Here is a 15,651-nt window from a genome sequence, read left to right on the forward strand (position 1 = left end):
AAAAATAAATAAATAAAATTAAAATACAAATTATTTAAAAAATTAATTAATTAATTAAATAATAATAATAATAATAATAATAATAATAATAATAATAATAATAATAATAATAAATAAATTACAAAATATAATAATAATAATAATAATAATAATAATAATAATAATGATGAAATACATGTATTTATTTTTTACAAAATGTACTAAATTCCTCAGGACTCTTGTTATAAAGCAAAAGTAAATAAATAAATAAAATAAAATAAAAATATAAAACAAATACATGTAATAATAATAATAAATGAATTACAAAATAAATGAATATAATAATAATAATAGTAATGAAAAATAATAATAATAATAATAATAATAATACAATACATGTATTTATTTTTTTTAAATTGTACTGAATTCCTTAGGACTCTATTTTTCCTTGTTATAAAGCAAAATAAATAAATAAATAAATAAAATAAAAAAACTAAAATAAATTATTATTATTAATAATAATAATAATAATAATAATAATTAATAATAATAATAATTATAATAATAATAATAATAATAATAATAATAAAAGTACATGGTACACAAAATTAAACCTAACATTAAAACAACAACAGTTAAAAACATTAAATCAATTTTGTTTGGCTCACAATTATTAACTGAATACTTGGTGTTGAACCTGAAATTATTCCATCAATCCCTCCCTACAGAAATGTAACAGAAAAGGATGGTCGGACCATTTTTGAATGTTTCAATCCTCACAGACGATGATTGGACACCTAGATTGTATGAGCTGTTGTGGCATCCGCACCTTCTGCTTTGCAAGATCTTAAAACTAAAGTAATGTGTTGTGTAATACAACTAGCCAGAGTGGGATTTTTTAGTGGGACACGCACACTCGATCATTCCGGTATCACCGTAGTCGAGTCGCCCCGTGTATCCGCGGCTGCTTCTGATTTACAAATATGAGTGATAATACTCTAGATCTGCTGACGCCGAGCGTGAATAAAGCTCTGCTTTATCACGAGAGATTTATGAGTAGGATGTAAAGAGGCTATAGCACATTGTAAATAGCTGCGTACAGGCTGCGAGGTGTAAGGACAACTTATGCGGATCCGTTCACGTTGTATTTTATGTCCGTGGACACCAGTGCATTCTTGTACTGGCTCGGGTATGGAGATGCTGGAGATGTTCGATGTTCGGGACTAGATGATAGATGTTTTGAAGGTGTGAACGGGCACACTTTGTGTGTTCTTGGACCCATTTACACTGGGAATTCCGGTCAGCTGTACACCCCGTAGCAGGCTCAGTTGGCAGTGACAAAATTGGCCACTAATCAGATGAGTGGGAAAAGTGTGTGACTCTCCATGCGCAAGACTGGCCTCACATGCGAATCCATTGGAAGGAGTGTTTGTCAGGCAATTCTAATCCAATCTGAATGTCTTATGTATTAATCACTGAAGGTGCTGGGGTACTGTTTCCGGGTGGCTGGGCGCCCCCTAGCGGGCACAGTTGGCAGTACCAGCAGTAGACAAAATTAGCTACTAGTCTGCTGTGTGGGAAAAGACAGGCCAAAAAAAGTATAAGGACCCTGGTTGGTAGTCCGAGACGCGTGTTAGTGGACTACTGGAGGATCGTGGAGATCGGTGTGTGACTCTCCATACGCAAGACTGGCATTCGCGTTTGGTGGAAGCTGTCGAGCTAGTCTCCGTGCTTTAGCGGGAGTGTTAAGGAGCATGGCAAGGGAAGCACTGCACTACAGAGTGGTTACCGGTTGTCATGCACTAGCAGGGAGAGCGGGGGTGTGTAAACACACACACACACACATACACAAACTGCATACACACGGACTGTCAGAGGCTCTCCCACTGAGTGGCATGAGCTGGCGATTAGTTGTGCTAGCGTCTATGTTTACCCGCTCTGTGTTCGACGCCTGCCGCCGCACCTCCTCGCCTCTCTCTCTCCTCTAATCCGGGCTTCCACTTCTCTCTCCCTGTCGTCTGTCATCACTCGCTCCTCCGATACTCCGAACGCGAATGTTTTCGGGGCGCCGCAGACGCTCGGTTTACGTCTACGGTCCGTAGAAGTGAGCGTCGGGCTCCCGCTAAGTGTTCTGGGACAATTACGGGGAAGTACATGTTGTTACACAGCTGCTGGCCCCGTAGCCTAGATAATTAACAGCCGCTAAGCATCGCATAGTGTGTAAACATGGCCTGAGTAATTTCATAGGTGATACAGCTGAAGTTCAGGTAATACAGCCCTACTCCGCCCACCAAACTACAAATCTAGGGTGGTTATAAAAAGGTGTGTTGGGTAGAACAGGTGAATTAAAACATCAGATCATGATTTCCCAGTAACAATGATCCCAAACTATGCTAGTCTGCCATGTTTTCATTTGTTTTTATTCATTAGAGGACCCTGATTCCATCCAAATACGGTATATTCGCCTGACACATGCTCCCTCCTACCCATGTGCAGTCCACTGACCCCTTTGAATTCACCCCTTTGGATTCTTGCATGAGGCCAGTCTCGCGCATGGAGAGTCACTCGCTGACCTCCGCATTCCTCTACTTCTGTACAGGAGCTTCGAGCTACTTACCCCGTCCTGTCTTTTTCCACCCAGCAGACTAGTGGCCAATTTTGTCTGCTGCAGGCACTGCCAATTGAGATTCGAACTTGGAGAGTTACTCTCCATGCGCAAGACTGGGCCCCTGTAGAGGATGACTAATTGGTTACAATAAATTGGGAGAAAATACATAAATAAAATAATACAAATATATAAATAAATAAATAATAATAACTTCAATAATAATAATAATAATAATAATAACTATAATAATATTAAATGTAATAAATAATAATAATAATAATAATAATAGTAATAATAATAATTAATATATTTGTTATATATTCATTACTATATATTATTATATTTAGTTATATGATCAGTTATTGTGCCTGCTAGGGGTCGCCCAGTCAATCGGTAGCAGAGCTGAGATTTGCATGAATAAAATAGTAAAAATAAATAAAATAAATAAATACAAAATAATAATAATAATGATATTATTAATAATAATAATAAAATAATAATAATTATTATTATTATTATTTTATTATTATTGTTATATTTACTATATATAATAATATTATTATTATATATTATTATATTTATTTATTTATGTATTTAATTTAAAATAAATAAATAAAATATAATAATAATAATAATAATAATAATAATAATAATAACAATTATTATTATTATTAATATTATTATTATTAATATTTCCCCATGCCTGCAAATACCCTGAGTCATCTTAATAATATCATCACTAATACATTTCACTAATATCCCATGTGTCACCTGTCTGTCCGGTCAGAGCCGGGCTAGTGTGGTCTGCCTCTCTCTTTCTTTCCTCTGAGCAGTGCCTCCATCTGTCAGAAGGTCTGGTCGATGGGCGTCTACTCAGGGATCGATGGCGTTCCTGTCCGCTCCCTCGCCCACCCCAGCGCCGAACCTACACACACACACATGCTCTCTCCGGTACACGTACGCACGTACCGGCCTCCCCGCCAATTTGTCCACCAGCGTCGAAATGGTAATAATTAAGCATTATTGATCCCAGATTCAATTAGCTTCATTAACGCTGGGCTAGAGAGGAGAAGAAAGGAGAGGAGAAGATAGGAGGAGGACGAAAAGAGAAGATAGGAGAGGAGAAGAGAGAACGATAGGCTCTATCTCTCCTTCTCCAGCCCCGCACAGACAGCCTGTCTGCTTAAGGCTACAAACCATTTTCCCTCTAATGATATCACGTTGCAGATAGTGCCACATTAGAAGAGAGATACCTCCCATTATAAATGTGGGCTTTGGGGGCTATATATAGCAGATTTAATTACCAAGTAGTTTACTCTCTCTCGCCCTGTTCTTCTCATTCACACGCCCAGAAGTATCGGGGTATTGCGGAGGCCAGCGGACGTCCCGGATTTGAGGCTAACTAGTTAACAACTGAGGGTCAGTATAGGTCCGACACTTGGTGCGGGTGCCAGTTAAACACTTACAGATTCACATTTGAATGTTTTTGGGAGGTGGCATTGACCAGGGACTATAGCACTCAGTCGTACCCTGTCCAAACTGTAAGATTAAGTGATCGCTATGACTACCTTGTGTATGTTTTACAGTCAACAATGCTGTTTAAGCTCCAAAGTAGATAAATTATTCTTATGCCATTTATTATTATTATTATTATTATTATTATTATTATTATTATTATTGTTTTATTGTTATTATTATTATTAATTATTATTATTATTATTATTATTGTTTTATATATTTTTTTTATTAATTATTATTATTATTATTATTACTATTATTATTATTATTATTATTATTATTATTATTAATATTATTATATTTTTATTATTATTAATAACAATAATAATATTGTTATTATTATTATTAGTAATAATAATAATAATAATAATAATAATAATAATAATAATAATAGTAGTAGTATGTTTATTTTAATAGTATATTAATATGTTTATTATTATTATTATTATTATTTATTAATATCAATGTGTTTATTATTATTATTTATTATTATTATTATTATTATTATTACTAATAATAATAATAATAATAATAATAATAATAATAATTTATGCATTTCTCCTTTTTTCTCAAAATTTAACAGTCAGTTAGTCGTTAATTTGCACATGAGGCCAGTCTTGCGCATTCCTCCTCCACTTCTGTAAGGGTCCTCAGGCTACAAACCAGGGTCCTTACACAGCCTCAAAGACCCCACTCCCTTTTTAGTCCTGTATTTTCCCACCCAGCAGACTAGTGGCCAATTTTGTCTGCTACAAGCACTGCCAATTGTGCCTGTTAAGGGGCGCCCAGCTGACCGGAAAAGGTGACTCTTACCTCCGGCGATCAAAGCTGTGTTCTCGACTGGCCGTGTCTCCGGATGTCCGAGTGTAAATTAGATCAAGTTCTACCTACCAATGCTGGTTCATCGGGAATGCTGTTTTCATACTGAGCACAAGTCCTCTCCTCTCTGCAGCCGAGCATCCTGTTCTCTAATTAAAACAGCACCTGTGAGGTGTGTTTAGATTGGCGCTGGTTAGGGAAGTACCCAGGGATGAACTCACTGTACTGTATATGTATTATTTTCAGTCTCAATGCAGAGACTGATGGTGTGTTGGGTGCTGTGCAGCTTGGATCTGGATCATAGCCATGGCAGCCCGTGTGTGTTTATATACGTGTGTGTGTGTGTGTGTGTGTGTGTGTGTTTGTGGTATTTGAGGTCTTTCCAACCCCCCCATACACACACTAGCACCTCCGTTCTCTCTTTCCCCTCTCTGTTTAGTGCTCTGCTTGGCATGGGCCGACTGCCATGTTGTCAAGTAGGTCTGATTTCGTATTCAGTACCTGCAAATTATTTTGGATTTTTGTTCTTGTGCTTCTCTGCGTACATACAAATGTGCAGCTAGCAACTATGGGGCCTTATGAAATTAATATGAAATCGTACATACATACAGATAGATAGATAGATAGATAGATAGATAGATAGATAGATAGATAGATAGATAGATAGATAGGTAGGTAGGTAGGTAGGTAGGTAGGTAGGTAGGTAGGTAGGTAGGTAGGTAGGTAGGTAGGTAGGTAGGTAGGTAGGTAAATATAAATATAAATATAAATACACAGCATATTAATATAATTATTATAGAATTTATGGTAATAACAATAGCAAAAATCATAATAATAATAATAATTATAATAATAAATAAATAAATAATACAATTATGTAAATGTAAATACACAGCATATCAAAATATGTATGTTTTTATATTAATAGTAATAATAATAATAATAATAATAATAATTATTATTATTATTATTATTATTATTATTATTACTACTATTATTATTATTTTCAGTGTTTAGCAGTCACCTTTATCCAAAGCCCCTTACAGAGAAACCTGGTAGTGGTAGGGCTTGACCCAGCAACCTTCTGATTTCAGGTCTAGGCTAGAACTACCCAGTGATTTCAATACTAATTCAATAAATCAATGCTAAGCATTAAAATAAATGTTAGGATCAGTTAAGGTAGTGTTATTTTGGGACCGGGACAACCTGTTGCAGAAGTGTATGGACGTAAGGGTAAATAAAACAAGCTTTAAATATTATCATGTTAAGGCTGTTAAAAGACAAAACACGGTTTGTATGTAGGGCCATGTGTGGATCGCATAGAAGATCCATGACATGATCTGATCAGCAATGCAAAGTATGTGTACGCTAGTACACATCATCAGTAAGCTACACAATACAGCCTAACGTATGTGGACGCTTGACCATGAGTCCAAATCCTTAGACAATACTAAGAGAGTTCCTCTCTCTTGCTACAGCTGTCCACAGATTTATCAGACATGATGGACAAGCAGGACTGGCTTGCGATCGATGTTCCAGTTTGATCCCAGGTGTCTAATAGGGTAACAGGGTTGAGGTCAGGGCTCGGTACATGCTGCTGTCATTTCTGTACATCTCTATCATCAAATATCAACCATATCTTTATGGACCTTGCTGTGTGCAGGTAGGTAAAAGGTGTGACTAAAACACCAGCTGTTCCCGGTCTGCAGTGGTCAGTATCTATCCAAAGTGGTCCAAGGAAGGAAGAGTGGTAAACCGACGACAGGGTCATGGGCGGCCAAGGCTCATTGCTGAACTACTGTAGCTGAAATTGCTAAAGAAGTCAATGCTGGTTCTGATAAAAAGGTGTCAGAATACACAGTGCAACACAATATTAGCAAAGTGGCCATAATGTTATGCCTGATCGGTGTATAATATCTCCGTCCAAGGTCAGAATACACGTTATTTGTTCTGGTGCAAGGCCCAATCAGTTCCTCTCTGTCCCTTTAAGGTATGTGTTTGTATTTGTGTGTTGTAATCTCACTTATAAAGGCGGCTTTCGTACCGTCGCTGTTCGGCCTTGATGTAAAGTGCTGCTTCGCTTCCTGAACGAAGGCATTGTTCTCTTAAACAGCTGTCGTCGTGGCTAATTCAGAACAGATGGCAGCGTACACAAGCGTGAGTGTGTGTGAATGCGTGTATCCTAAATGACGGCAGTCGGGACCGGATCGTGTAGAGACCAATTAGCTGTTACGGCCTGCCTGTGATCCGGGTAAAACTGAGTAAAAACGTTATAACGACGTAGCCGTCGAGTCATGATGCACTTTTTAGCATAAAATCTTAGTAGTAAGTTTTATCCCTAGTAAGTAGTAAGTAGTAAGTTTTATCCCTAAAAGGTAGTTTTAGGGATAACAAATCACTTCAGTGCGTCGTGAATGCGCAGGGTTTTGTTTGTACGTCTGTGTAGGCCTGCTTGCAAACCCCTCTTGTAAAGTGTCAGCCCTTTGGTCAGGGGGTATTTAGAAGTATTTAGGAACACTTTGCCTTAACATAATAGATGATGTCTTTATTAAAAAATCATTATTTTTGCACCTACTTTTGGTTTATTATAGATTTAATTAAATGTGTTTTATTGCTTTTTATTTGCTTTATATAAATTTTAAATTTTAAAATATATAATAAATTTATATAAATTTTAAATTGACTTTCTATTTTTATTTTTTTACTTTTTTCTACTTTTTTATTTTATTATTTATTATGTTTTTAATGTTTATTTTATTTATCACATTATTATTATTATTATTGTTTTGTTATTATTATTATTTTTATTGTTATTATTATTATTATTTATTATGTTATTTATTGTTTTTTATTGTTTTTTAATTTGTAATTTTTATTTTATTCATCACATTATTATTATTATTTTATTATTATTATTATTTTATTGGTATTATTATTATTATTATTATTATTATTATTATTATTATCCGGGTGGCACGGTGGCTCTGTGGGTAGCAAGCAGCTCCTGGGTTCGATCCCCAGGTGGGGTGGTCCGGGTCCTTTCTGTTTGAAGTTTGCATGTTCTATATATGCATATATACGTACTGTATATATACACACACACGTATATATATTGAGGATGGTATATTGTTGCTCACGCCTCCTCCGACCCGCGCACACCCCTTTATGGTACCATTTTTTTACCCATGCATTCTGCACAGGCACTTCTATCTGCCAATCAGGGTCCTTATACAGTGTTTGAAGACCCCGCCCACATATTCATGGCCACGGTCATCCCTCAGCGCAGGCATTGCTAGTTATGCTCATCCGACCGGGATACCGCAATACCGAGTTTCTAACCGAGGAGTTCAGAATCTCGGTGCTGGTGTGCTAGCGGAATATCCGGAATAAATAAATAAATAATAAGTAAATTATTATTATTATTATTATTATTGGTTATCTTGAACACATTTTCACAATTCATTACAGTAATGCATCACTTTCCCGCCGATCATCCACCCCAGTGATCAGCGTGATCATAAATCTAAACGTATATTAACATGTAACTTGGTGAATTTGACCGAATAAAATCGTATTTCCCGGCGGGGAGCTGCGAGCATTAAAAGGCTGTATAACGGTGTAGAACGCCTAAAGGCACGATCTGTGTTATTCAGCTCCGACTGAAAACTAAGAGGTGTGTGTGTCTCTGCTAATTCCATAGCATCACACTGCCGAGGGCTACGAAAACACTATCCGTGTGATCACTGAGCTTTTCACTTTTCATTTTTATACAACCTGGGAAAGTTTCATTTCATAATATTTTGTTTGTCTTAAATGTGAAGTAATTACAATCAGTTTATCATTATACGTGTATTAAAAATATATTATATAAGTTTGCTGATTTGGCTTGTAGTGAACTGAGGTGATCCTTAGATGATATATATATATATAAATAAATGCAGTATTTAAATAGTATTTATTTAATGTATTTAATAAAGCAAATAATAATCTAATTATTAAATCCAATATGTTTATTGCATATGTATATTTAAATAAATTAATAAATAAAGGTGGAATTAAAATTATTTATTCATTTATTATTATTATTATTATTATTATTATTATATTTCTGTTGTTATTTAGTATTATTATTTTATTACTGTTGTTATTTTTTATTGTTATTATTATTATTATTTTATTAATGTTGTAATTTATTATTATTATAATTATTATTATTTTACTGTTGTTGTTTTTATTATTGTTATTATTATTATTATTATTAATTTATTAATTAATTTATTTTTAAAGAAGTTGTTTCAGGCAGAACATACAAAATAATAAAATACATTGTGGTTACATACAGAAGACCAAATTTATCAAAATAAGGGTGGAAAAAATAGCAACAAAGCATCTTGGCAATAAAAAAATATAAATTAAATTAAATAAAATTAAATAATAATAAAAATAATAATAATAAAATTAAATTAAATAAATAAATAAATAAATAAATAAAAACAACAACAATAATAATAATAATAACAGTGCAGTCGAGTACATGCACAAGTTTTAGGTAGTATCGCTCTTTAAAATCTATACACCGTGTGTTGAAATTGTAGCTCTTCTGCTCTGACTCTTGTAGCTATTTAAAATGATAGATACGCTCACTGCGACATCCTGCTTACTGTCCCGACTCGGAGCTGTTTACATACCTGGTCAATCCGCCATGAACAGTCACATACAGGAATGTGTGGAATCACCACTATATACTGTATTAACCACCCTCTCGAACCCAATCCACTCCCATAATCCATGCATTCTTTCTCGATCTCCCCGAAAGAACAATAAATAAAAACAATCAGATGGTTTCCCACTTCAGGTCCATAAATCCCGCACAGGCTTTTGTGTCCAGACGTGAGCCGGGCGCCCGCACTCCCGGGCTAAATGGTAAATAATAACTTTCAACTTTCTAATCTCTCATAATTGACGCAAATGCGTTTCAGGGGGTAGGATTTACACCCCGAACCCACATACATCCGTTCTTATTTACGAGCCGGCGAGGCTTCGCCGGGGTAATGAGTAAAAAAGCTTTCTTAATTTAAACGCCGAGCGTGTCTGTTAGGGAATGCATTAGAGGCCGCGGAAGAACCGTAAGACGTATTAATTGACAGACAGGAACCGCCGTCTTTAAAGTTGATACGAGTAATTTATTACTTCAGAAACGAACGCCACCTCCGGAATGTGCTTCATTAATTTCAAATTTAGTTTTAATTTCAAGCCCTTGTCCCTCGAGAAAAATAAGGTGGCAAGTTTGGTTTGAAACAACATTTTTCCTCTCTTTTTTTCCCCTTGGTCTCTTGGTCTCGCTCCTAAGCACTGTCATCTCTCAGATAGGGGCAAACGTACCCGTTCGATTCCTATTCCTTACTAGTCAAGTCAAGTCAATTTTATTTGTATAGCGCTTTTTACAATGAACATTGTCTCAAACCAACTTTACAGAATCCTGGACCTATAAATTAAACCCCCTGTTGAGCAAGCCGGAAAAACTCCCTTAAAATTACAGGAAGAAACCTTGAGAGAAACCAGACTCGGCAGGGACCCCCATCCTCCTTGGGTGGCCTGAAGGATAATTTGAATTAATAGAATTAACACACATCATACATACACAAAATTAAATTAAACTAAAAGTCCGTAGTGAGTTCTTGGCATTTTTGGTGCAAACAAGCCAGGTCTCTGTCACATCTAGCAGGAGCAGCATTGTTGGCACGGCAGTCTCGACCCCCTTCAGAACCACCTCAGGGTAAAACAACAGAAGATGTAGTTAAAATGTGAAACTATTAAGAGTAAAATGTCAGTTTTACAGAGAGTAGCATGAGACTCCGGCACCCCTAATTATTACAGCATAACTAAAAGGTAGAGCGAGCAGGTAACAAGGTCATCAAACCTGAGTGATCGGACAAGAGAGGCAGAACGACAGCAACCCAACATCCCTGATCAGCACAAGTTTCTATGACCAAGAACCCTCAAGCTTTGCGCCTTTGTCTATAGTCAGGGTGGGCAGCTCCGGTCCTAGAGGTAAACGAACATGAGAGCACCAGACCGTCCAGACCCCAGACATCCAGGACCGGAGCCCCACACCCCTATTTTAAAAAGAGTCGAGAATCAAAAGCCTGAGTAAATAAATATGTTTTCAGTCTAGACTTGAACATCCAGAGTTTGTAGTATTTTGTAATTAATGCGGAATTTAATTGGCAGCCAGCGTAGAGATGATAGAACAGGACCAATATGATCAAGTATCGTTTGAACTGACTTGTTTTGAGCCGTTGAATTCAAAACCCCCTGGAACTGGATTGGACAAGGCAATAAATAACAATCGTCTTTGTGTTTCTTTGCTGTTTCCTCAGCGTACGTTCCTGAGGAGCTCAAAGATGCCGCCCTAATGGACGAAGACGTCGAGGGCGAGGATTCTGCGATCGAGGAGGAGCCTGCTGTCAAATACATGTGCCAGGACAAAGAGTACTTCTCCAAAGACCGCCCGGGCTTCCGCGACTCCCCGACCGCGGACCTCTCCAGCCATGAGATGGACAGCGAGTCTCACCTCAGCGAGACGAGCGACCGGATGTCAGACTTCGAGAGTGCCTCCGTGAAGAATGAAGAGGACGCCGCTAAGGAGCCACTTGCTTCGACTGGATCCGTGAAGATGACGCCACCGGCTCCGCCTTGCAGCGAAGAAGCTCCTGCTACGGGACCGGACAGCCTGGAGCAAATGAAGGCTATTTACACCAGCTTCTTGACCAATTCTTACTGGTCGTCCTTGAATATGACGCAGCCGCCGGCCGAGAAACCTCCCCGCAGCCATAGCAGTAGCAGCAGCAGCAGCAGCAGTAGCAGTAGCTGTGGTAGCGCGGGTTACGACTGGCACCAGTCGGCCGTCGCGAAGACCCTGCAGCAGGTCTCGCAGAACCAGAACAGGATACTGCACCCTGCATCCGAGCCTAACCTGTTTAGCACTGTCCAGCTGTACCGACAAAGCACCAAGCTCTACGGGTCCATCTTCACCGGTGCCAGCAAGTTCCGCTGTAAGGACTGCAGTGGCGCGTACGACACGCTGGTTGAGCTCACGGTGCACATGAACAGAACTGGGCATTACAAAGATGACAACCACGAGACAGACGCTGAGGGCACGAAGCGTTGGTCCAAGCCACGGAAACGCTCCCTGCTGGAAATGGAAGGGAAGGAGGACGCTCAGAAGGTCCTCAAGTGCATGTACTGTGGCCACTCCTTTGAGTCACTACAAGACCTCAGTGTCCACATGATCAAGACAAAACACTATCAGAAAGTGCCTCTAAAAGAGCCCGTGACGCCCGTAGCAGCCAAGATCATATCCTCAGCTCGGAAAAGAGCCCCCATCGAGCTGGATCTCCCAAGCTCCCCGGATTCCAACGGTGGCACTCCAAAACCCTCTCTTTCAGACGCCAATGACCTCCTCGCAAAGACAGCGAATCCGTACATCACTCCCAATAACCGTTACGGGCATCAGAACGGAGCTAGCTACGCCTGGCAGTTCGAGTCTCGGAAATCACAGATCCTGAAATGCATGGAATGCGGAAGCTCCCATGATACTCTTCAGGAGCTGACGGCTCACATGATGGTGACGGGGCACTTCATCAAGGTCACCAACTCTGCCATCAAGAAAGGCAAGCCTATTATGGAGTCACCCCCTAACCCACCCCCTTGCACCGTTGCCTCTACTGAAGATAAGGTGCAATCGGTACCGTTGGCCGCCACGGCCTTTTCGCCCCCTCCTCCGGCACCCCCTCCTCCTAGCGTTTCCCCGGCTGCTATGGAAATTAAGAAGGAAGAAAAAGAAGTCGAGTGCAGTAAGGACATGGTGAACATCAGCAAAGAAAGAAAAGCCATGGATGATGATGCCGAAGAGAAGTTTGACATTTCCTCCAAGTATCCCTATTTGACCGAGGAAGATCTTGAAGAAAGTCCCAAGGGTGGACTCGACATCCTGAAGTCACTGGAAAACACGGTCACTTCTGCCATCAACAAAGCACAGAACGGCACGCCAACCTGGGGTGGGTATCCCAGCATTCACGCCGCCTACCAGCTTCCGAACATCATGAAGCTGTCCTTGCGCAACTCGGGAAAGAACTCTCCGTTGAAGTACATGTTTTCAAGAGAAGAGCTCCTCTCCCCAACCAAAAACCAGCCTCTTATTTCTCCTCCAAGCTGCCAGACTTCACCTCAGCCTAAAAATAACTTTCATGCCATGGAGGAACTTGTCAAAAAAGTAACAGAAAAAGTGGCCAAAGTGGAGGAAAAAATGAGGGATCCGGTTGCGAGAGCTTCCCCTCTGAGGCGGACTACTCCCTCTCCTTGCAGCAGCGAGGCCGGGGACTCCGCCAGAGGCGATTCACCCAAAGAAAGCCGAGGAGCCAAAACCCCTGAGACCAATGGCACACTGAACGCTCACAAGGACTCCAACGGCGAGGCCCTGACGAAAGAATCCTTGGAGAACGGCACCGACCACGTCGTCAAGACTCCCGTCTCGTCGCGGTGCAATAGCACCGCGATCATAACCGACCATCCTCCAGAACAGCCGTTCGTCAACCCCTTAAGTGCACTTCAGTCTGTCATGAATGTCCACCTTGGTAAAGCTGCTAAACCTGCCCTTCCATCCCTGGATCCTATGAGCATGCTCTTTAAGATGAGCAACAGTCTGGCGGAGAAGGCGGCAGTAGCCGCATCTACTCCGGCTCAGACCAAAAAGACGAATGAGCATCTCGACCGGTACTTTTACCACATCAACAACGACCAGCCGATCGACCTGACCAAAGGCAAGAGTGACAAGAGCAGCTCCCTAGGATCGGCTGTGTTATCATCCTCCACCTCGACTCCTTCCTCCGTGTCACCCTCGTCGACCATAACGATGGCCAAGGCGTCGTCCGCGGTGGCGTCGTTCATGTCCAACTCCCCTCTGCGAGAAAACGCTCTGTCCGACATTTCTGATATGCTTCGTAACTTAACGGAAAGTCACGTCTCCAAATCTTCCACGCCGACCAGTTTGTCCGAGCGGTCGGACATAGACGGTGCTATGCACGAAGACACCGATGACATGTCGCCGGCTCAGAAGCGTAAAGGTCGGCAGTCCAACTGGAACCCTCAGCATCTCCTGATCCTGCAGGCCCAGTTTGCCTCTAGTCTGCGGCAAACGAGTGACGGCAAATACATCATGTCTGACCTCAGCCCACAGGAACGGATGCACATCTCCCGCTTCACTGGGCTCTCCATGACCACCATCAGCCACTGGCTGGCCAACGTGAAGTACCAGCTGAGACGGACAGGCGGCACGAAGTTCCTCAAGAACCTCGATTCTGGCCACCCTGTGTTCTTCTGTAGTGACTGTGCCTCACAGATACGCTCCCCTTCCACCTACGTCAGCCACCTCGAGTCCCATCTAGGGTTCCGACTCAGAGACCTGGCAAAACTGTCCGGGGAGCAACTGGTGAGCCAGATCTCACGGCATTCCAAGGGACTCTCTGAGAAACTTCTGTCTGCCCAGGCCCACGCTTTAACCCACTCGATTACCAACCCTAACTCCAACCCTAGCCCGCACTCCAACTCCCACTCCCCTTGTCCGGACGAGGAAGGCAACAGCACGACGTATCAGTGTAAACTTTGCAACCGGACTTTTGCGAGCAAGCATGCTGTCAAACTCCATTTGAGTAAGACTCACGGAAAGTCCCCGGAGGACCACCTTATGTACGTTTGTGAACTAGAGAAACCTTAGCACCGACCCATTTCATTGTCCGAAGCCTTCTCACTTACCTTTCTTAAACCCGAGATAAACCAACGGACGATCGCGAGACTAACGAGTAACTGCACATAGACGCCATGATTCTAAACTACTGTTTAGTCTTGGCACATGAATTTGGGACGGGGGCTCTTCCTTCTGGTTCAAAGACATTGTTTTTTTTTCCCTCACGCTAGATTAAAAATGACTGAATAGTGGAAGAAATTTTTTTTTCTAACTGTGCAGTGTTGAGTAAAGAGGTGCTGTTAATACTGGTAAAATATGAAGGCATATACAAGAATTAAAATGAACTTGTATGTATTTGGACGTCGTGTAAATTGGATTTTTTTTACTTTACTTTTTTGTTTTTCCGCATCTCTGAGGTGCAGTAAGCTGCATGCATTGATGAATCGGTTCCTTTTAACTTCTAATAGCATAATCTTCACAGGGGCCCAAGCAGCGAAGGAAAATTGCTATGTTTTTTTGCTAAAATTTGACCTCTATTTCATTGCAGACAGAATGAACCTGAGATATTTCATGCTTTGTCTGGTCAACTTCATTTCATTTATTAATAAACATCCATTCCTGCTTTTCAAAAGTTGGGACAGTAAAGCATTTACCACTTTGTAACGTTGCCATTCCTTTTCACCACACTTCACGCCACAAAAGTCGTCTTGGCACTTTCTTGGTCTTGGTGCTTTCAAATTCTCCACACGTTCTCTACTGGGGACAGGTCAGGACTGCATGCAGGCCAGTCCAGTACCCGTACCCTCTTCTTCCGCAGCCATGCCTTTGTAATGTGTGCAGCCCCTGGAAAAGATGACGTCTTGAAGGCAGCATATGTTGCTCTAAGATCTCAATGTACTTTTCTGCATTAATCCTGCCATCACAGAAGTGTTAATGACCTTTACCAAGGGCACTGATACGACCCCATACCATGACAGACCCT

The 15,651-nt window shown here is 40.4% G+C and overlaps 1 protein-coding gene across 1 annotated transcript in view; it reads left to right on the forward strand.

Annotated features, from left to right (window-relative positions):
* Window positions 1–14,917, forward strand: part of tshz3b (teashirt zinc finger homeobox 3b) — a 58,004-nt gene extending 43,087 nt beyond the window's left edge. Inside the window, exon 2 of the mRNA XM_062989681.1 lies at window positions 11,305–14,917. Coding sequence (XP_062845751.1) covers window positions 11,305–14,699 — 3,395 coding nt within the window. The 3' untranslated portion in view covers window positions 14,700–14,917. The remainder of the gene's footprint in view (window positions 1–11,304) is intronic.
* Window positions 14,918–15,651: the final 734 nt, after the last annotated feature.

Source organism: Trichomycterus rosablanca, chromosome 27 (genome assembly GCF_030014385.1).
Source record: "Trichomycterus rosablanca isolate fTriRos1 chromosome 27, fTriRos1.hap1, whole genome shotgun sequence".
Taxonomy (NCBI): Eukaryota; Metazoa; Chordata; class Actinopteri; order Siluriformes; family Trichomycteridae; genus Trichomycterus; species Trichomycterus rosablanca.